Source organism: Staurois parvus, unplaced genomic scaffold (genome assembly GCF_062004578.1).
Source record: "Staurois parvus isolate SC_StPar_1 unplaced genomic scaffold, SC_StPar_1.0 ptg001026l, whole genome shotgun sequence".
NCBI lineage: Eukaryota > Metazoa > Chordata > Amphibia > Anura > Ranidae > Staurois > Staurois parvus.
The window spans coordinates 977,678-1,000,909 of NW_028318822.1; the positions used below are offsets into that span (position 1 = coordinate 977,678).

The window sequence follows — 23,232 nt, forward strand, 5'->3', positions numbered from 1 at the left end:
CAGACCTGACCAGAGGTGAGGAGGATTCTGGGAGGACACATGACATCACACAGACTTGACCGGAGAGGTGAAGAGGATTCTGGGAGGTCACATGACATCACTCTCATCTCTATTAATAAAACACAAAGCTGACCGGAGAGGTGAGGAGGATTCTGGGAGGTCACATGACATCACTGTTATCTCTATTAATAAAACACAAAGCTGACCGGAGAGGTGAGGAGGATTCTGGGAGGTCACATGACATCACTCTTATCTCTATTTTTCATAAATGTGATTCTTGTGAGCTACTATGGCCTATTACTTTAGTTGAAATATATAAATGAAATCTACCAGATATTTTAATATATCATCATGTGTTTGATAAATGTGCAATAATTAAATTAATAAGCAGATAATTGAGTATATAGATGAATAAATAAATGAATGAGTGAGTGGGTCACCTACACTATACACATACTCATACCAGTGTGTCTAAACAAATATAAAATATGTGGAGTCGTGCTCCACTGTCAGTATATTAAATATACATATATTAACCACATGCCGCCCAGCCACTGTAGAAATACGTTGGCAGGGCGGCACGGCTGGGCAAAACCACGTTTTAAAACGTGTGTTTTCAAAACAGGTGGGGGGTGCGCGCGAGGCGCGCCGCCGCCCTACCTGTCCTGCCGATCACGGCCGCGGAAGTCATTTGCCGGGTCACAGCCGGTCGTTACCGGCTATGCCCCGGCGATTAGCGGCAATCACTGACAGAGAGCAGGGCTGCAGTAGCTGTGCTTTCTGTCAGTTCCCTGACAGCTCCTGACACGCTGATCGGGACAGAAGAGTTTATCTGTCTGGATCAGTGTGTCTCCATGCAGTACACACCCCGCCCCCTAGTAAAACACTCCCCTCACACAGTTAACCCTTTCAGTGAATAATAAAGTTAACCCCTTCCTCCCCAGTGCCATTAGTACAGTGTCAGATTTTTTTTTTCACACTGATTACTGTATTGGTGTCACTGGGGATGTCAGTGACCCCAAGTCAGTACCCCCCAATGTCAGAATGTCTGCCGTAGTCCCGCAGTCCCTCCATAAGTCGCTGATCGCCGCCATTATTAGTATAAAAAAAAATTAAAAATCCCAGTATCTTTCCTGCCATTTGTAAACGCTATAACTTTCACGTAAACCAATTAATTTACACGTATTGGGTTTTTTTTTACCAAAGACATGTCGCAGAATGCATTTTGGCAGAAATTTATGACTAAATGTGATTTAAAAAATTTTTTTTACTGGACATGTTTTATAGCAAAAAGTCCAAAATATTGTTTTTTTTCCTCAAAATTGTCAGCCTTTTTTTTTTATAGCACAAAAAATAAAAACCGCACAGGTGATCAAATACCACCGAAAGAAAGCTCAATTTGTAGGAAAAAAAGGATGTAAATTTCATTTATGTACCGTATTGCATGACCGCGCAATTGTCCGTTAAACTAGCGCAGCGCTGTATAGCAGAAAAATGTCGTAAGTTGCAGTATCTATACCATAGTTTGTAGACGCTATAACTTCCACACAAAGCAATCAATATACACTTATTGGGATTTTTTTTACCAAAAACATGGAGCAGAATACATTTTGCCCTAAATTTATAACCAACTTTGAGTTTACTATATATTTTTTATAGCTGAAAGTAAAAAATATTGTTTTTCTTCAAAATTTTTGGTCTTTTTTTGTTTATAGCGTGAAAAATAAAAAGCGCACAGGTGATCAAATACCACCGAAAGAAAGCTCTATTTGTGTGAAAAAAAAGACGTAAATTTCATTTGGGTGCAGCATTGCATGACCGCGCAATTATCAGTTGAATTAGTGCAGCGCCGAGTAGCAAAAAGAGGCGTGGTCATTAAGGGGGGTAAATCCTCTGGAGGTCAAGTGGTTAAATGAATTAATTAAATAAAATATATTGCAAACAAATAATATCAAGTGACTGAGTCCAAAACAAATTAATTTTTCTGTTGTGCACATCTCTATCAGTCATAACTGGAGATGGACCCCACCAAACGCACCTTCCTGCATCTCTGCTGACCTCTGGATCTGCATTCTTCCATGCTCCCCTTTCCCTTCTGGGTCTGACCACCATTGGAGTGCAGAGGCAGGGCTGTATTTAAAGTTTGGTATAGACTGATAATGTACACTATATTGCCAAAAGTATTGGGCCAGCTGCCTTTCCACACACATGAGCTTTAATGGCCCTCCCAGTCTTAGTCCGTAGGGTTCAATATTGAGTTGGCCCCGCCCTTTGCAGCTATAACACCTTCAACTCTTCTGGGAAGGCCGTCCACAAGGTTTAGGAGGGTGTCTATGGGAAGGTTGGACCATTCTTCCAGAAGCACATTTGTCAGGTCAGGCACTGATGTCGGGGGAGGAGGCCTGGCTCACAGTCTCCACTATAATTCATCCCAAAGGTGTTCTATGGGGTTGAGGTCAGGACTCTGTGCAGGCCAGTCAAGTTCCTCCACCCCAAACTGGCTCCTCCATGTCTTTGTGGACCTTGCTTTGTGCACTGGTGTGCAGTCATGTTGGAACAGGAAGGGGCCATCCCCAAACTCTTCCCACAAAGTTGGGACCATGAAATTGTCCAACATGTCTTGGTATGCTGATACCTTAAGAGTTCCCTTCACTGGAACTAGGGGGCCAAACCAACCCCTGAAAAACAACCCCCCACCATAATCCCCCTCCACCAAACTTTACACTTGGCACAATGCAGTCAGGCAAGTACCGTTCTCCTGGCAACTGCCAAACCCAGACATGTCCATCAGATCATCAGACAGAGAAGCGTGATTGGTCACTGCAGAGAACACGTCTCCATTGCTCTAGAGTCCAGTGTCGGCATGCTTTACACCACAGCATCCGATGCTTTGCATTGCACTTGGTGATGTAATGCTTGGATGCAGCTGCTCAGCCATGGAAACCCATTCCATGAAGCTCTCTACACACTGTTGTTGGGCTCATCTGAAGGCCACACCAAGTTTGGAGGTCTTTAGCTATTGACTCTGCAGACAGTTGGTGACTTCTGTGCACTGTGCGCTTCAGCATGCGCTGACCCCGCTCTGTCATGTGACGTGGCCTACCACTTGGTGGCTGAGTGGCTGTTGTTCCCAGTTGCTTCCACTTTGTTATAATCCCACTAACAGTTGAGCGTGGAATATTTAGTAGCCAGGAAATGTCACGGATGGACTTATTGCACAGGTGACAACCTATCACGGGACCACGCTTGGAGTCACTGAGCTCCTGAGAGCGACCCATTCTTTCACCAATGTTTGTAGAAGCAGTCTGCATGTCTAGGGGCTTGATTGTATACACCTGTGTCCATGGAGGGGATTGGAACACATGAATCACATGATTTAGAGGGCGGGCCCAATACTTTTGGCAATATAATGTATGTTTAAAATGTCTAACTGGCTAACGTCATGTGATGATTAAATTGATAATATACTTTTTAACAGACCCAATTCTGCATTTTGCAACATATCAGGAGATAGGTCAGGTGCTTACACTAAGTATATCCTAAATATATGCCAAACTATCCCACAGCCTACAAATAGATCAATTGCACACAATGAAGAACCCAGATCGAATCGCATATTAATGTCGACAAGTAATGGATGCATTGTGCTGTATTATAGTCAAACATCAATGTGGGCAAAACACTCTTTTTGTTCCACCGCCTCTTCCAAAAGTGCTTCACCTTATGTACCATCACAATGCACTCACCACACATCCAAGATCCTCTTAACCTCATCACGCCGGCCGCTCGCAAATGTGTGGCCTCCCGGCATCGGGGCCTTGACACCGAGCGGCCGCACATTTGCCTGCAATTAACAAAAACATGTGCTGAGAGCGCACGCCCTACGCGCTCCCAGCGCACACGTTCAGTACTCATGGAAAGGTCCCGATCTCCTCTTTCGATCGGGACCTTTCCCGATCATGTGACCGCCGTGACAGCGAATCACGGTGGTCACATGACCATAAAACCCCGCCCCGCCTCTTGAAACCCTTAAAAAGCCAGGAGGCACCGGCACCAAGGGGTTAATTAAAAGAAAAACTCATATAGCACTTGTTATCCCAGATGCCCATTAACCCCTCGCCCTCCAGAGGATTCCCCCCCCTTCCTGACCAGGCCATTTTTGTACGTTATGGCGCTGCGTTACTTTGACAATTGTGCGGTCATGCAACACAGCACCCAAATGAAACTGACATCCTTTTTTTCCCACAAATTGAGCTGTCGTTGGTGTTTGATCACCCGTGCAGTTTTACATTTTTTGCGCTATAAAAAAAAGAAAAAAAATATATATTTTACTTTTATCTATTAACCCCTTGCCCTGCAGAGGATTCCCCCCCCCCCTTTCCCAGGCCATTTTTTGCATTACAGCGCTGCGTTACCTAACCGACAATTGCGTGGTCATGCAATGTTGCACCAAAATGAAATTTACATCCTTTTTCCCCCACGAATTGAGCTTCCTTTCTCTGGTATTTGATCACCTGTGCGTTTTATTTTTACTGCTATAAAAATAAAATCCCAGTATCTATATCGCCATTTGTAAACACTATAACTTTCCAATAAACCAATTAATTTACACGTATTGAGATTTTTTTTTATAACAAAGACATGGAGCAGAATAAATTTTAGAGTGCCTTTAGATTGTAAGCTCAACGAGCAGGGCCCTCCTATTCCTTCTGTACTGAAATGTATTGTAATGACCCCCTTACATTGTAAAGCACTGAGCAAACTGTTGGCGATATATAAATCCTGTATAATAATAATAATATATAAATCCTGTATAATAATAATAATAATAATATATAAATCCTTTATAATAATAATAATAATAATAATAATAATATATAAATCCTTTATAATAATAATAATAATAATATATAAATCCTGTACAATAATAATATATAAATCCTTTATAATAATAATAAAAATATATAAATCCTGTATAATAATAATAATATATAAATCCTTTAAAATAATAATATATAAATCCTGTATAATAATAATATATAAATCCTGTATAATAATAATAATAATATATAAATCCTGTATAATAATAATAAAAATATATAAATCCTGTATAATAATAATAATAATATATAAATCCTTTAAAATAATAATATATAAATCCTGTATAATAATAATAATAATATATAAATCCTGTATAATAATAATAATAATATATAAATCCTGTATAATAATAATAATATTAATATTTTGGCAAAAATTTATGACAAAATTAGATTTTTAAAATTTTTGTACTGGACATGTTTAATAGCAAAAGTCCAAAATGCAAAAATTTAGAGGAAAAAAAACAATATTTTGGACTTTGCTATTAAACATGTTCAGTAAAAAAATTTAAAAAAAAAATCAAGTTTTGACATAAATTTAGGCCAAAATATATTCTCTGTGTCTTTGGTAAAAAAAAAAATCTCACTAGGTGTAAATTAATTGGTTTGTGTGAAAGTTATAGCATTTACAAATGGCGGTAAATATACTGGGATTTTTTTTCTAATAGTAATGGCGGCAATCAGCAACTCATAGCAGGGCTGCATCGGGCATTCTGACACTAGGGGGGGACTGTCACTGACATCCCCAGTGACACCAATACAGTGACCAGTGCTAATAAAAAGTACTACTGACACGGTATTAATGACACTGGGCAGGAAGGGGTTAACATGAGGGGCAATCCAAGGGTTAACTGTGTGCTTTCCACAGTAAGCACACTGCTTTGTAGGGCTGTGCTATGCAGAGCCCTACAAAGCAGTGTGCAGGAGCTGACGGGAGAGGAAGGGGTTAACATCCGGGCAATCAAAGGGTTAACTGTGTGCTGTGTTACTAAGGAAACATGCTGCTTTGTATTGCTCTGCTAAGCATGTCAGTGCTGACAGGGAAGAGATATGTGTTGCTTACACACAGACCTCTCCCCTTTCTTTGTTCCTCAGCGATCGCCTGGAATCTCTGGCCAGGACCCGGTGATCGACATCTGTAGCCCCCTACCCAGAAATGCGAAATCACGTATATATACACATGATTTTGTGCAGCCCTACCGCCTTATAGCAGTACTTCTTCTATAGGGCTGCAGAGAACTTAAAGGACATAGCCACACCCTTGTTTTCCCTTTAAGGGCTTTTCTTGCCCATTTTTATTAAAAGAAAGTTAACAAAACAAAACATGAGTTTCCCCACACAGGGGTATCCAGCATTACTCTTCCATCCAAAATTAGATGGCATTCAGCCTCCTGGCTTACCCATGCATCACGGCTCTGGCCTTACCCTTTAGGTCTGCTCACAGAAACTCCATGCACAAGACTTGGAGCTCCTTGCTGTTTTGGCTCTCTCCTAGGTGGAGCCCTCCTGACTCCCGGGTGAAGACCTCCTGGGGTGGAGCCCAGAACCCTAGTCAGGTCCCTACTTAAATCCCAGCACACAACTGTACAATCAGTGTGCTGGTCGTTCCTAAAACCAGGACCTAAGATTGGAGATTTCATCCCTCCCAGATCACTACGAAACCTTTTCCGTTGGATAGGACTTTTCCGCTTGAACCAAAAAGCATAGCGGAAATAAAAACATGTCTTAAATCTGGGTGAAGTAATGGCCTTGTAGTTACATAGTTAGTCTGGCTGGAAAAAGACAAAAATCCATCCAGTTCAACCATAAAAAAAAAAAAAAAGTTGTAACCCTATACCCACAGTTGATCCAGAAGAAAGGAAAATAAACAAGCATGATCCAATTTGCTCCTGAAGGGGAAAAAACTCCTTCCTGATCCCCCGAGAGGCAATCGGATATTCCCTGGATCAACTTTACCTATAAATGTTATATCCAGTTATATTCTGTGTATCCAAGAAAGAATCCAGGACTTTCCTACAGCAATCCACTGAGCTGGCCACAACCAACTCTTGAGGGAGTCTATTCTACATTCTCACAGCTCTCACTGTGAAGAAACCTTTCCGTGTTTGGAGATTAAATTTATTTTCCTCCAGATGTAAAGAGTGCCCCCTTGTCCTCTGTGATGACCTCAGGGGGGAATACCTCTACACCGAGTTCACTATATGAACCACTGAGGTATTATACATGGTGATCATATCCCCCTTATGTATTATACATGGAGATCATATCCCCCCTTATGTATTATACATGGAGATCATATCCCCCCTTATGTATTATACATGGTGATCATATCCCCCCTTATGTATTATACATGGAGATCATATCCCCCTTATGTATTATACATGGTGATCATATCCCCCTTATGTATTATACATGGTGATCATATCCCCCCTTATGTATTATACATGGAGATCATATCCCCCTTATGTATTATACATGGTGATCATATCCCCCTTATGTATTATACATGGTGATCATATCCCCCCTTATGTATTATACATGGAGATCATATCCCCCCTTATGTATTATACATGGAGATCATATCCCCCTTATGTATTATACATGGTGATCATATCCCCCTTATGTATTATACATGGTGATCATATCCCCCTTATGTATTATACATGGAGATCATATCCCCCCTTATGTATTATACATGGAGATCATATCCCCCCTTATGTATTATACATGGAGATCATATCCCCCTTATGTATTATACATGGTGATCATATCCCCCCTTATGTATTATACATGGTGATCATATCCCCCCTTATGTATTATACATGGAGATCATATCCCCCCTTATGTATTATACATGGAGATCATATCCCCCCTTATGTATTATACATGGTGATCATATCCCCCCTTATGTATTATACATGGGGATCATATCCCCCCTTATGTATTATACATGGTGATCATATCCCCCCTTATGTATTATACATGGGGATCATATCCCCCCTTATGTATTATACATGGAGATCATATCCCCCCTTATGTATTATACATGGTGATCATATCCCCCCTTATGTATTATACATGGAGATCATATCCCCCCTTATGTATTATACATGGAGATCGTATCCCCCCTTATGTATTATACATGGAGATCGTATCCCCCCTTATGTATTATACATGGAGATCATATCCCCTCCTTATGTATTATACATGGAGATCATATCCCCCCTTATGTATTATACATGGAGATCATATCCCCCCTTATGTATTATACATGGAGATCATATCCCCCCCTTATGTATTATACATGGAGATCATATCCCCCCCTTATGTATTATACATGGAGATCATATCCCCCCCTTATGTATTATACATGGAGATCATATCCCCTCCTTATGTATTATACATGGTGATCATATCCCCCCTTATGTATTATACATGGAGATCATATCCCCCCTTATGTATTATACATGGAGATCATATCCCCCCCTTATGTATTATACATGGAGATCATATCCCCCCTTATGTATTATACATGGAGATCATATCCCCCTTATGTATTATACATGGAGATCATATCCCCCCTTATGTATTATACATGGAGATCATATCCCCCCTTATGTATTATACATGGAGATCATATCCCCCCTTATGTATTATACATGGAGATCATATCCCCTCTTATGTATTATACACGGAGATCATATCCCCCCCTTATGTATTATACATGGAGATCATATCCCCCTTATGTATTATACATGGAGATCATATCCCCCTTATGTATTATACATGGTGATCATATCCCCCCTTATGTATTATACATGGAGATCATATCCCCCCTTATGTATTATACATGGTTTGATTGCTCCTGTGGACAGGTGTCTTTTATACAGGTAACACAATGAGATTAGCAGCACTGCCTTTAAGAGACTGCTTCTAATCTCAGCTTGTTACCTGTATGAAAGACACCTGGTAGCCAGAAATCCTGTTGAGTGATAGGGGATCAAATACTTATTTCCCTCATGAACATGCAGATCAGTCATCATTTGTTAGACGCATTTCTGCTGAATTTGTTGTTGCTATTCTGTCTCTCTGTGTTACAATACACCGAACATTCGATTTTTAGACCAATCATTTCTTTGTGAGGGGCAAACATTCAACATCAGCAGGGGAGCAAATACACATTTCCTTCACTGTATTTGAAATACTACAATTTTGGCCGTATTAAATATACACACATATATATCCTATCTATATACACATACATACACACGCATACTCTATGCTGAAATGCGTTTTTTATATATTACAAAATATATGAAAAATATTTTTTAAAATATATATTTTTTTAAAATATATTCTTCAGATTTTTGTTCAACATATAAAAAAGTAATTTTAACATTTTTTACATATATTTGTAAATGCATTCCAAAAATGTAGATTAAATGTATTTAAAAAAAAAAAAAAACAGTATATTTGAAAATGTATTTTTAAAATTATTTCATATATTTTGTAATATATAAAAAATGCATTTCAACATACAGATATATATATATATATATATATATATATATATATAATTTTAATATTAAATACAGCAAAAATTGCAGTATTTCAAATATATGTCAATATATTTGGGAAGAATATTTTTAAAATATATTTTTCTTCCATGTGGGTATATACCGCCCTTTGTAGACACTATTATTTTTACATAAACCAATTCATTTACACATATTGGGAATTTTTTTTTTTTTTTTAGCAAAGACATGTTGCAGAATACATTTTGGCTGTACAACTCCTTTAAATTACTGTTTCTTGCACACAAAGCATTCACGTGTTTCTTGTTGCATGTTACCGTTTCGTCTTTAAAGCAGACTCTGCGATAGAAGCACCATCACTATTAATTCTTTCTGTTTTATGCTTCTATTTATCCACAAACTTGCCGTGACCAGGGGCGGACTGACCATTTGGAAACTCGGGGACTGCACGAGGGCCCAGGGTCAGTAGGGGGCACCATGAGATGCCCCTGGTACCTTTTTCATAAGCTTTTTTGAGTTTGGGCAAGAACACAGGGGCCCCATGACCCCCTATTGCCCGGGGGCACCATGAGTTGTCAGTCCGCCCCTGGTCCTGAACATATTCCAATGTCAGTTCATCATTTGGACATGCATCAAGTGCTGTGACAAGAATTTCACAAGTTTCTGGTAAACCACTAAGTAATAGTGCTGCGACATGAAAATCGTTGATTTCTTCTCCCATACCTCTCTGGCGTTCAGCCATTTCCAAGGTGTGCCTTAGTTAGTCCTGCACAGGGGCGGACTGACCATTCGGAAACTTGGGCACTGCCTGAGGGCCCGGGATCAGTAGAGGGCCCCATGAGATGCCACTGGTACCTTTTTTATAGGATTTTTTGAGTTTGGGCAAGGACACAGGGGCCCCATGATCCCCCATTGCCCGGGGGCCCCATGAGTTGTCAGTCTGCCCCTGGTCCTGCATATCCTGGCCTTTCGTCAGCTTGGTTTTGGTATAGTTTTTCACGCATTTCATTGGCTCATGCACCTTTTGTAATCCTTCCCACATTGGTTCAGCAGTTTCACACTTACATATATGTAAGATTTGATCATCTTCTATGCAGAGAGATTGTGCACTGAGCTTTCTGATCTTTTTCTATCCACTCGCCCGAAGGGTTTTCTGGCCTGACTTCATTTATACATTTCCATGTACCTTCTCTTATTAGCAGCAATTTCATCTTGAATTTCCAAGACGAGTAGTTCTGGTTTGTCAGGTTTGCAAGTGAAAAAAAAAAAAAAGATTTCTGTAACAAAAACTATTTCCACACTCAGGGCAGGGACACCTCCCTGGGGCTTCTCCCTATGTGAAACCTCTGATGAGGTGTAAAGATTGGTCAACCGTGAAAACGTTTTCTTCACTCAGGGAAGGAATTTGGCTTCTTGTCTCTGTGAGATCTTTGGTGTTTAACAAGGGTTGATTTCTTTGAGAAACATTTCCCGCACTCGGGGCAGGAATGCGGCTTCTCACCTGTGTGAGATCTTTGATGTCTAACAAGGTCTGATTTAGTTGAGAAACATTTCCCACACTCAGGACAGGAAAACGGCTTCTCACCTGTGTGAAATCTTTGATGTATAACCAGAGTTGATTTCTTTGAGAAACATTTCCCACACTCAAGACAGGGATACGGCTTCTCACCTGTGTGAGATCTTTGATGTCGAACAAAGTCTGGTTCCTTTGAGAAACATTTCCCACACTCAGGACAGGAATACGGCTTCTCATTTGTGTGGGATCTTTGATGTTTAACAAGGCTTGACTTCTCTGAGAAACATTTCCCGCACTCAGGACAGGGATACGGCTTCTCACCCGTGTGAGATCTTTGATGTACAACAAGGTTTGATTTCTTTGAAAAACATTTCCCACACTCAGTACAGGAATGCGGTTTCTCACCTGTGTGAGATCTTTGATGTCTAACAAGGTCCGATTTCATTGAGAAACATTTCCCGCACTCAGGACAAGAATACGGCTTCTCCCCTGTGTGAATCCTCTGATGTGTGCATAGACTGGACTTCTCTGAAAAACATTTCCCACACTCAGTACAGCAATATGGCTTCTCCCCTGTGTGAGACCACTGATGTCTGTTAAGATGGGCTGTCCGAGAAAAACATTTCCCGCACTCAGGACAGAAATACGGCTTCTCTCCCGTGTGAATTCTCTGATGTGTGTCAAGTTTGGACTTATGTGAAAAACTTTTATCGCATTCAGGGCAGGAGTAAGGCTTCCCCCCCGTGTGAGATTTTTGATGCATATTAAAATTTGATTTCTGGTTCTCTCCTGTGTGCAATCTTTGATGTATAACAAAGTTTGATTTCTGTCTATAACATTTCCCGCACTCAGAACAAGAATACGGTCTCTCTCCAGTGTGAGATCTTTGATGCCTAACAAGGTATGATTTCTGTAGGAAACATTTCCCGCACTCAGGGCAGGAAAACGGTCTCTCCCCTGTGTGAGACTGCTGATGTCTGTAAAGATGGGAAACATGCGAGTAACATTTCCCACACTCAGAACAGAAATATGGTTTTTCTCCCGTGTGAGATCTTTGATGACTAACCAGGTGCGATTTCTGAGAAAAACATTTCCCGCACTCAGAACAGGAATACGGCTTCTCTCCTGTGTGAGTCCTCTGATGTGCGCAAAGATTGGACTTGCGTGAAAAACTTTTATCACATTTAGGGCAGGAGTACGGCCTCTCCCCTGTGTGAGATCTTTGATGTATAACAAGGGTTGATTTCCTCGAAAAACATTTCCCGCACTCAGAACAAGAATATGACTTTGACCTCACGTGAGACCTCTGATGTATGTAAAGATGGGACATTTGTGAAAAGCATTTCTTGCACTTGCTACAGGAATACGTCTTCTTGCCCGTGTGAGTGCTGTAATGTTTGACAAGTTCTGAATTTTTTAAAAAACATTTCCCGCACTCAGAACAGGAATGTGGCTTCCTAGTGTGAGATGTCTGATGTACAGGAAGACCTGATGAAGAGCTACAACTTTCTTCACATTCAGGAAAGGAAATGTTCTCCTTCCCCTGAATCCCGGCACCATCCCTCACAGTACGAGGTTTCTCAGAGTCAGATGGATTTGATGGTCCATCCACACTGTGAAGTCCACCATCCATAGCTGAGCTCATTGTTGTTTCTCCGGCACAATCTCTTGTGATCTCCTCATCTTCCATTTTACAGCTTAGAGATAAAGTAAGACGATCCTTTGAAGGTTCCTCCATGACATGTCCTGAAAAAATATAAAAACATGATCAATAGACACACGAGGGTGAGTTCACCTAAATCAAGGTTCCATCTGGATCAGGTAGGTTTTAGTGAGCAGATGTTCTCTGTAGATGTCCCAACCAGCTGTGACTTCCCCTCTTCAGTAAAAGGTCCTTTGGTCCTCCCCCCAGATCACTTCTATAGTAAAAGGTCCTTTGGTCCTCCCCCCAGATCACTTCTACAGTAAAAGGTCCTTTGGTCCTTCCCACAGATCACTTCTACAGTAAAAGGTCCTTTGGCCCTCCCCCCAGATCACTTCTACATTTCCCCAGCCTTGTCAGAAGAGCAGGAACCAAAAAGGACTGGGAGGGGCATGCTCTTCACACAACCACAAGGCTAGGCACTGGGTCATGTGATCTCTGATAATGAAGAGGTTCAACGTTCAGACTTGGAGAACCTTTTGTAGAGAACAAGAGACCATAGGCCAAGCTATCAAATCAAGATTCCATCTGGATCAGGTAGGTTTTAGTGAGATATTCTCTGTAGATGTCCCAACCAGCTGTGACTTCCCCTCTTCAGTAAAACGTCCTTTGGTCCTCCCCCCAGATCACTTCTACAGTAAAAGGTCCTTTGGTCCTCCCACCAGATCACTTCTACATTTCCCCAGCCTTGTCAGAAGAGCAGGAACCAATGGGGACTGGGAGGGGCATGCTCTTCACACAATCACAAGCCTAGGCACTGGGTCATGTGATCTCTGATAATGAAGAGGTTCAACGTTCAAACTTGGAGAACCTTTAACACAGAACATGTGACCATGGGCCTAGGATTCTGCTGACACGCAGCACTGGAGGGTGTTTGGGGAAGTATATTCTGTTGCAAATATAAGTGTTCAGTTTTCTATGTTCCTCCTTAGTTCTCAATTCAACAAAACTGTTAGTGCTAGTTAGTTCAGTCCAAGCTAGACCCTTCCTGTTTCTTTCATGTTCCCTCAGTTAGTGTTAGTTCTTCTCAGGGCCGGGGTTAGGAAACTGACCGTTTTCTTGCCCTTCAAAAGACTGGAAAGTCACCATCTATATTGCAGCTAGGCTAAGTTGCATTGGATTCAGTCTTTGTCTTATTGAAGAGTTAAACTGCCTGTGGATAGTGCCAAGTCAGCAGGTGACCATAATGTTCAGACAGACTGGGTTTAGGGAGGTATGTCAATACATAAAGCTGCACTTGGAACAGAACAGTAGGATTACTATGTATCCTTTTGTCATTCACACTGGAGGGGCAGTAACTGAGGGCTTCCATACTTTTAACCTCTTTCCCACCGCCGTATAGCAGAAATACTGCTACAGGGCGGCAGGGGTGCGCAAAATCACACACATATGTGATTTCCATTTCCGGATAGAGGGTGCGCGTGAACCCTACCCGCGCCGCCATTGGCGGCCTCACCTGTTGATCACCTTGGCCCAGCTGGTGATCCCCCGCCAGCACCCGGCAATCGCTGTGTGTCACCGACGGGGGGGAAGAGACCTGTAGTTAAATACAGATCTCTCCCCTGTCAGCTCCTGCACACTGCTTTGTATGGCTCTGCATAGCACAGCCATACAAAGCAGTGTGCTTACAGTGAAAAGCACACACACAGCACACAGTTAACCCTTTGATCGCCCCAGATGTTAACCTCTTCCTGCCCAGTGCTATTAGTACAGTCTCAGTGCTTTTTATTAGCACTGATCACTGTATTGGTGTCACTGGGTATGTCAGTGACAGTTAGTTCCCCCCCCCCCCCCGCAGTGTCAGAATCGCCATCGCAGTCCCACTGGGTATGTCAGTGACAGTTCGTTCCCCCCGCAGTGTCAGAATGCCCATCGCAGTCCCACTGGGTATGTCAGTGACAGTTAGTTCCCCCCCGCAGTGTCAGAATGCCCGTCGCAGTCCCACTGGGTATGTCAGTGAAAGTTAGTTCCCCCCTCAGTGTCAGAATGCCCGTCGCAGTCCCACTGGGTATGCCAGTGAAAGTTAGTTCCCCCCGCAGTGTCAGAATGCCCGTCGCAGTCCCACTGGGTATGTCAGTGAAAGTTAGTTCCCCCCGCAGTGTCAGAATGCCCGTCGCAGTCCCACTGGGTATGTCAGTGAAAGTTAGTTCCCCCCGCAGTGTCAGAATGCCCGTCGCAGTCCCACTGGATATGTCAGTGAAAGTTAGTTCCCCCCGCAGTGTCACAATGCCCGTCGCAGTCCCGCTATAAGTCGCTGATTGCCGCCATTACTAGTATTAAAAAAAAAAAAAAAAAATTCCAGTATATCCCCTATAAATATTTTTTAAAAACATTCTTCCAATATATATTGACATATATTTCAAATACATTTAATCTTCATTTTGGAATGCATTTGCAAATATATATAAAAATATATGTTACAATTACTTTTTAATTTTATATATATATATATATATATATATATGTTGTAATAGATATACACACATCCATCTCCCTCCCCCTCCAGAACAGTGCCCAGCCTCCCATTAGTTTGACAATCCCCTTGCAATTCAACTCCCACTGACTTTAGGATGCCGGATCTTATCTTCGATAAAGTTCGTCCAACCCACCCTGAACCAGACCCAGGTACGTTCGTCTCATCACTATATATAAATCATGTCTGAATACATAAATTGTGTCTGCAGCACAGAGAAGGGGGTTTATCTGAGAGGAAAGAAGATTTAATGTGCAGGACGGGTATCAGTACTAGGAGGTGACTATTATCAACTTATGACATCACTCATCCCCCGCCCTACTCTGGACCAATCAGTGTGCAGAGATAACAGAAGAATATATTGTGGCTCACCTGTGCTGATCTCTGTAGGAGTGTCCTCCTCTTTGAATGTCCTCATCATTCCAGCCTCCTCCGTATATTGCTGATCATCCCTCACATACGTCTCTTCTACTTCACCCTCAACTTTCATCTTCATCAGATCTTCACCCTAAACCAACAGAATGGCAGAAATAACATCTGTAATATAGAAGGATTTATGATGTGAGATCACATAGAAAATATCATCTTGTAGAGTCCACACATCGTCTCCACATGTCAGAGTGTTCCATCACTTTATGTTCCAGACCCTCAACTCCACCGACCTGGTGAAGGATGCACACCCATGGTGACTCACTACCCGAGGTGGGGACCTTGTTTGGTGGAGAGGAAATGAGGAGAGAGCTTGCTCTAAACAGGTAAAAAAAAAAAGTGTTGTGAAACAAATATCCCAGCCCGCAATACCATGAGCTACCACTGAAGGGAGACATCACCCAAAGCCTGGCCACACATAGGCAGATACAAATCCTGCATACAATCTGCTGTAAGGGTTGTGGAGCCATTAAATTACTCCCGGACGTTTTCTGAGAGTCCCCAAGGTATACCATGGCCTAGAATATTGGCATCATTCCTTTTCCCACTGCTGACAAACACCAGGCACACTATTTAGGGTAGCTTACCTCCACCTTTAGTTTGTATCTGAATGGTTTGCTAGGGAACCATACACACACACTGAATCCTGTCTGCCAGATACGGTAGTTTATACACACGGACTCTAATCTGTATGCAGTTTCATCCAGATTAACAAAACAATAGTTTACACCGAGCATACAGACACTGGTAACACAATGCAGCAATCTCTCTCTGGAAATATGAATTCTTCGTTTAGTACACAGAAGTCACTTATTTCAAACATTTGTTCTGGTCAGCAATGCCAGCAGAGAGGTGCGGCTGCGTATGTGCTCCTTTAACCAGGCCCTGCTGTTTTTTCGGGGACCAAAGATCATTGGTGGTGGGAGTATGTATCCCTGGTCAGCAATGCTAGCAAAGTGGAGTGGCTACATATTTGCTCCTTTTAAACGGCCCGGCTGTTTCTTCGGTGGACCAAAGGCCTTTGGTGGTGGGAGTGAGTATCCCTGGTCAGCAATGCTAGCAGTGAGGTGCGGCTGCGTATTTCCTCCTTTAACCAGGCCCTGTTTTTTCGGGGACCAAAGTTCATTGGTGGTGGGAGTGTGTATCCCTGGTCAGCAATGCTAGCAGAGAGGTGCGGCTGCGTATTTGCTCCTTTAACCAGGTCCTGCTGTTTTTTCGGGGACCAAAGATCATCGGTGGTGGGAGTGTGTATCCCTAGTCAGCAATGCTAGCAGAGAGGTGCGGCTGCGTATTTGCTCCTTTAACCAGGCCCTGCTGTTTTTTCGGGGACCAAAGATTATTAGTGGTGGGAGTGTGTATCCCTGGTCAGCAATTCTAGCAGTGAGGAGCGGCTATATATTTGCTCCTTTAACCAGGCCCTGCTGTTTCTTTGGGGACCAAAGATCATTGGTGGTGGGAGTGTGTATCCCTGGTCAGCAATGCTAGCAGTGAGGAGCGGCTACGTATTTGCTCTTTTAAATCGGGAGTTCCAGCTGAAAAAAAAAATAAAAACAATAAAAGTCAACAGCTACAAAACCTGTAGCTGCTGACTTTTATAATACAGACACTTACCCATCCCTCGGTCCAGCAGTGTCCTCACCACGGCTGGTTTCACCAGCTGTCTTCTCTTCCTGATGCAGGCATCTTCAGCATGGGCAACCGGCTGTGACAGCTTGCAGCTGCACAGCCGAGCGCCCACTGCACATGAGTGAGAATCTCTGCGCTTTGTGAATGGCCCTGTAGTCTTCTGGGATGCGCGTGGGGGGGGGGGGGAGACAACTTCTTCTGCTTCTGATCGCCTAGGCGATTGCAGCGGAAATTGGAGTGGGTACCTGTCAAATACGGGTACCCGCTCCCCCCCCGGTCCCCAAAGATGCCAATCCTTAATGAGGAGTGGGGGACAAAGACTTAAAGCTGAACTTCCCCTTTTGGGTGGAGCTCCATTTTAAATGAACAAGCTGAAGTTAGAAGCTGCCACCACAAACAAAGTGATCGCTTGGAGAAAATAGCAGCTGACACAAAATAGGCGACAAACAAACAGGAGGAGCCTATGTGCTGACATCACCTTTTGGGTGGAGCTCCGCTTTAACCAGGCCCTGCTGTTTCTTTGGGGACCAAAGATTATTGGTGGGGGGAGTGCGTATCCCTGGTCAGCAATGCTAGCAGTGAGGAGCAGCTACATATTTGCTCCTTTAACCAGGACCTGCTGTTTCTTTGGGGACCAAAGATTATTGGTGGGGGGAGTGCGTATCCCTGGTCAGCAATGCTAGCAGTGAGGAGCAGCTACATATTTGCTCCTTTAACCAGGACCTGCTGTTTCTTTGGGGACCAAAGATTATTGGTGGGGGGAGTGCGTATCCCTGGTCAGCAATGCTTGAGGAAGTGGAGAGGAGCAGCTACAGTTTCATTGTTTCTGCTGCTGTCCCTGCTTGTGTTTACAGAGGGACAGGCACAGCTAAAATTGGACACCGTTATTACATAGCTTTGTGTAACCTGTTAAGTCCGCCCACCAATCAGAAGAAGAGGCTGTGGACTTCTGGAATTGCTATGAATGCTGGAAGGAACTGAGGATTGTGAGAGGTAGTTCCACACAGACTAAGCTTGCTCTGTGGACTGAGCAGAGCAACTACAGATCCCAGAGTCAGAGTTCTGAGGAGAGGAATTGGAGGACACTTGGTCCCGGGCTGAGAAAGATGCAAGGAGAACATTAAGGGCCAGTTCCCACCACAAAAACACACTCTGGATGCATTCCCGATTCATTTTTTGCTTACAGTTCACACCGCACTCCAATCCGGTGCAGTTTTGATGCAGTTTTCCATGTTCCAGTACAGTTCTGTGCAGAAAAAAAAAAAATGCAGCATGTTCTACTTTTTTTCTGCTCTGGAATCCGACTTTACTGGTGTGAACTACGGCCATTGGAATACATGAAAAACACTGTGCATGCATTCTTGATGCAGAAAAAAAAATGCAATGGATTGCATCTAGTGTGAACTAGCCCTAAGAGAGAGCGTTTGTGCAACTGATTGCTGGCAAGACGTCAACCAGAGCATCTGAGATGCGGAGAGGCACTGCAGAGGACACTCCCTTGTACCGGGGATCATCACTGACACTGAGACTGCTACCCAGTTGCTGTAGAGAGAGCTGCGGGCGCTGTCTTTATTGAGCTACCAACAGGGATTGGAGAGAGGTCATATGTTATCACAGAAGTCAGTGAGTGGTCACTGGCCAACCCCACTACACCCCATTGAAAAGAACAGCATTGTCCATATGGGTCACAGTTCAGGTACCTTCACCAGTGTTTAACCATTAGCCGCCCGGCCTATAGCCGTTTGGCGGCCGCAAAAATGCATTAGCTTTCCGGGGTGTACGCCATTTGGCATCCTCCCGCACATGCGCAGTTCGCGCGGTTGCAGAACGGCGCGATCTGTCACCGACCGTGTGCCTTGGACACGGCCAATGACAGATCTGAGTACCGGCCCCTATTGCCGGTACCATGTGACCTGCTGTGACCAATTGAAGCAGGTCACATGATAGTTGTATACAATGGATGGCTTCATTCATGCCATCCATTGTATACTAGTGTCTAGCTGTGAATGGTCACAGCAGGTCACATGCACATGTCATGTGATTAGCTGTGGCCAAATCACAGCTAAGCACAAAAAAAAAAAAAAAAAAAAAAAAAACACCTGAATGAATCGATGTCATTCAGGTAAATGCTTGCTTATAGCAAAGTAATTCTTTGCTATAAGCAAATTGTGTAAAAAAAAATAAAAATACTGATCACTTCCCCAAAGTAGTACAATGTTACTATGGTAACATTGTACTACTTTGGTCATAGTAAAATATGAAAAAAAAATCTTAAATTTTTTTTTTAAAAAATGTAATAAAAAATTAAAAATAGTAAAAAAGTAAAAAAAAAATAAATTCTTTTTTTTCATACTGTCACCAGTCAGTGTCCCTGATCACCGCCATGCCAGTTATATGATGACGCTGTACTGCACTGGTGAAAAAAAAAAATAGTGAAAATAATTTTTTCCGAAAAATGACAACAAAAAAAATACAACTTCAAAAAACTCGCCATTCCTCTTATGAAGTACGTCTGACTGTCTACTCTGCAAAAAGGGGTCATTTGGGGGATATCTGTACTGTTCTGACATTTGGGGGATATCTGTACTGTTCTGACATTTGGGGATATCTGTACTGTTCTGACATTTGGGGGATATCTGTACTGTTCTGACATTCGGGGGATATCTGTACTGTTCTGACATTCTTGGACCTCAAGAAATTAGATTGGCTGTCAGTACTTCAGGATTGATCAATATTCAGATCTATACCATAGTTTGTGAACTCTATAACTTTCCTACAAACTAAATAATACATCCTAATTTGGGTTATTTTCACCAAAGACATGGAGCAGAATACATCTCGGCCTAAATTTATGGAGAACAATTATTTATTTGCAAACTTTTATAACAGTTTTGTTAATTTAGCAAACAATAAAAACCCCAGCGGTGATTAAATACCACCAAAAGAAAGCTCTAGTTGTGTGAAGAAAATGATAAAATTTTAGTTTGGGTACAGTGTTGTATGACCGCGCAATAGTCATTCAAAGTGTGAGAGCGCTGAAGGCTGAAAAATGGCCTGGGCAGGAAGGTGTAAAATTGCACGGTATTGAATTGGTTAAAAGAACATTATCTTGAGCGCACCAACATCAAGGTTGGGCCCCATCATGCTGGCCACTATAGGAAGGGGTTTAATATAACTTGCTGAACTGTTATTGTAGTATTACTCCCTTCAGGCAGGATTACCTCTAGTATAGGCTTTAGCTACTATTCTGTTCTACTTGTTTGTCACTAATTATATATTTTAAGCACCAAGGTTTTACATATTTGTTAAGCAACTAGTACCGATTTCCTTTCCTTTAAACTGTTACAGCGATGTATAAATTCGTAATAAATGCCCGCTCTTCAGCCCAGGTGTGTTAGAGAGCGTGGTGCTACTAGCAGAGTCGTGGGCACAGGCCATTGGGAAGCAGCGTCTTTTTCAGGGGTAAGCGCTACATAACAGGTTTGTAATACCCCTGAATGAGGAAAATATCTGTGATGTCACCTCACCTCTACATTCTAATGTCCCTGTCAAATAGAAGCATTTATGATGTGAGATCATGTTGAAAATATCATCTTGTAGAGTCAATCACTTCATGTTCCAGACTCTTAACTTCACCTACCTTATGATGGTGAGGGATGGTGTGACCTTCCTGTGTGGAATCCCGGGAATACAGAGGACGGGGACATCTCTCTGGTGGCTTCCTGGAGCTGGATGACTCCACCATGGTGTCCAGGTACAGATCTTTGTGTTCTTTTAGGAGCTCTGACTCCTCCATCACCCCATCCTCATCCTCCTCCTCTTTTATCTCTTCTTTAACCTCAACTTTAGGATCTCTCAGGTTTCCACTCTGAATATATAATAAAAATGACATCAATGGTAACAATGCAGATAATGTACAGATCCTAATGATACTATCAGTGATTGTTCCTCATCTACCTGATGATGGTGAGGGATGGTGTGACCTTCCTGTGTGGAATCCCGGGAATACAGAGGACGGGGACATCTCTCTGGTGGGTTTTCGTAGCTGGATGACTCCACCATGGTATCCTGGTACAGATCTTCGTGTCCTGTAGAGATATCTGACTCCTCCATCACCCCATCCTCATCATCCTCCTCTTTTATCTCTTCTTTAATATCAACTTTAGAGTCTCTCAGGTTTCCACTCTGAATATATAATATAAATGTCATCAATGGTAACAATGCAGATGAGGAACAATCACTGATAGTATCATTAGGATCTGTACATTATCTACCTGATGGTGAGGGATGGTGTGACCTTCCTGTGTGGAATCCCGGGAATACAGAGGAAGGGGACATCTCTCTGGTGGGTTCCCATTACTGGATCCATCTACCTGATGATGGTGAGGGATGGTGTGACCTTCCTGTGTGGAATCCCGGGAATACAGAGGACGGGGACATCTCTCTGGTGGGTTCCCATGACTGGATCCATCTGTAGGAAACACACACACTGACTGAATCCATTGTTTCTATGTGTTTATCAGATGATGGGGGATCTAGGTGGATCCTCCGTACTGCTCTCTCCTTTACAATAAAGTCTCCTCTTACCCGGTGATGTGAGGGGCGGCTGATTGTCCATCATGACGTCCTTGTAGAGATCCTTGTGTCCTTCTAAATACTCCCACTCCTCCATGGAGAAATAGACAGTGACACCCTGACACCTTATAGGAACCTGACACACACAATGATACAGTCACCATCCAGACACATCCCTTGTCTGTTACTGGAGAATGTCCCAGAATTCCCGGCACCGCTCACCTCTCCTGTCAGCAGCTCCATCATCTTCTTGGTGACTTCTAGAATCTTCTGCATGTTGTGTCTCTCAGGTTTTAGGGAGTCACATGGAGGCACTGTGATGGTCATATGATCACCTGACTTCAGAGGAGGAAATCTCTGTATTCAAGCAAAAACACTAATATGTCACATTCCCAGAATCCTCCTCACCTCTCCGGTCAGGTTTGTGTTCTATTATTGGAGACAAGAGTGATGTAATTTGACCTCCCAGAATCCTCCTCACCTCTTTGGTCAGGTCTGTGTTTTATTAATAGAGATAAGAGTGATGTCATGTGACCTCCCAGAATCCTCCTTACCTCTCCGGTCAGGTCTGTGTTCTATTAATAGAGATAAGAGTGATGTCATGTGACCTCCCAGAATCCGCCTCACCTCTCCGGTCAGGTCTGTGTTTTATTAATAGAGACGAGAGTGATGTCATGTGACCTCCCAGAATCCTCCTCACCTCTCCGGTCAGGTCTGTGTTTTATTAAGAGATGAGAGTGATGTCATGTGACCTCCCAGAATCCTCCTCACCTCTCCGGTTAGCAGGTAGATGATCTCCAGGGTGAGGTTTAGTATCCTCTCAGTCATGTGACTCCGGTCCTCCTCCATCCTCATTGTTGTGGTCATGTGATCTATGACGGTTTTTCTGAAAGCGGAGAATTATCTTTGATATTGAATGCACAATATTAAGATGGTGATGTAAGGAGTTAAAGGCCGTCTTCCCCCTCTGTAATGGAACCCCTTTACGCCCCTCCTACTTGGCATCACACACCCCGCCCCATGCTCCACTCCTTGACCCACCCTCATTCTCAGGGCCACTCATTTTCACACGTTCCCAGGTATATGTATCTCAGCTGCTAATCTGCAATTTTTAGCCCAGAAAAAACAAAAAAAAACACTTTCTTTGTGTCCCCAAATATAAAGTATAATCCAAGTGACTACATACTGTCCATACTCTTAATGTTCATTGCTATATATCCCCTTCCTCTTCTCCCCCAATTTGGGCTCCTTCTATTTGCTGTCCTCCTGCTTTACAGTTCATTTATTTCAGGTACTTTTATAGCGCCGTTACTTTACGCAGCACTTTACATGTATATTGTACATTCACATCCATCCCTAACCCTCAAGGAGCGTACAATCTAAGGTCCCTAACTCACATTCACCTACCAGCATGTCTTTGAAGTGTGGGAGAAAACCAGAGTACCCAGAAAAAACCCACACAGAGAGAACATGCAAACTCCAGGCAGGTAGTGCCG

General features: G+C 42.7%; 2 protein-coding genes across 2 annotated transcripts in view; both read right to left on the bottom strand.

Annotated features, from left to right (window-relative positions):
• LOC149441101 (uncharacterized) overlaps nt 1-23,232 on the bottom strand; it is a 261,575-nt gene that overhangs the window by 112,357 nt on the left and 125,986 nt on the right. The gene's annotated exons all lie outside the window — the stretch shown is intronic.
• LOC149441106 (uncharacterized) lies at nt 9,555-22,166 on the bottom strand. Its single transcript, XM_089657772.1, has 6 exons — nt 21,959-22,166; nt 21,749-21,872; nt 21,436-21,632; nt 21,119-21,346; nt 15,479-15,614; nt 9,555-12,677 (listed from the first exon to the last, which is right to left on the bottom strand). The coding sequence occupies exons 1-6, from the start codon at nt 22,061-22,063 to the stop codon at nt 10,804-10,806; spliced, it is 2,664 nt and encodes an 887-aa protein (XP_089513898.1). The 5' UTR covers nt 22,064-22,166; the 3' UTR covers nt 9,555-10,803.

Coding starts and splice junctions, on each gene's coding strand:
- LOC149441106 (XM_089657772.1), bottom strand. CDS start 22,063: ATGACCATCACAGTGCCTCCATGTGACTCCCTAAAACCTGAGAGACAC. Junction 21,873..21,958: donor TGGAGCTGCTGACAGGAGAG/GTGAGCGGTGCC, acceptor TGTGTGTGTCAG/GTTCCTATAAGGTGTCAGGG. Junction 15,615..21,118: donor CCATCCCTCACCATCATCAG/GTAGATGAGGAA, acceptor CTGTTGGTTTAG/GGTGAAGATCTGATGAAGAT.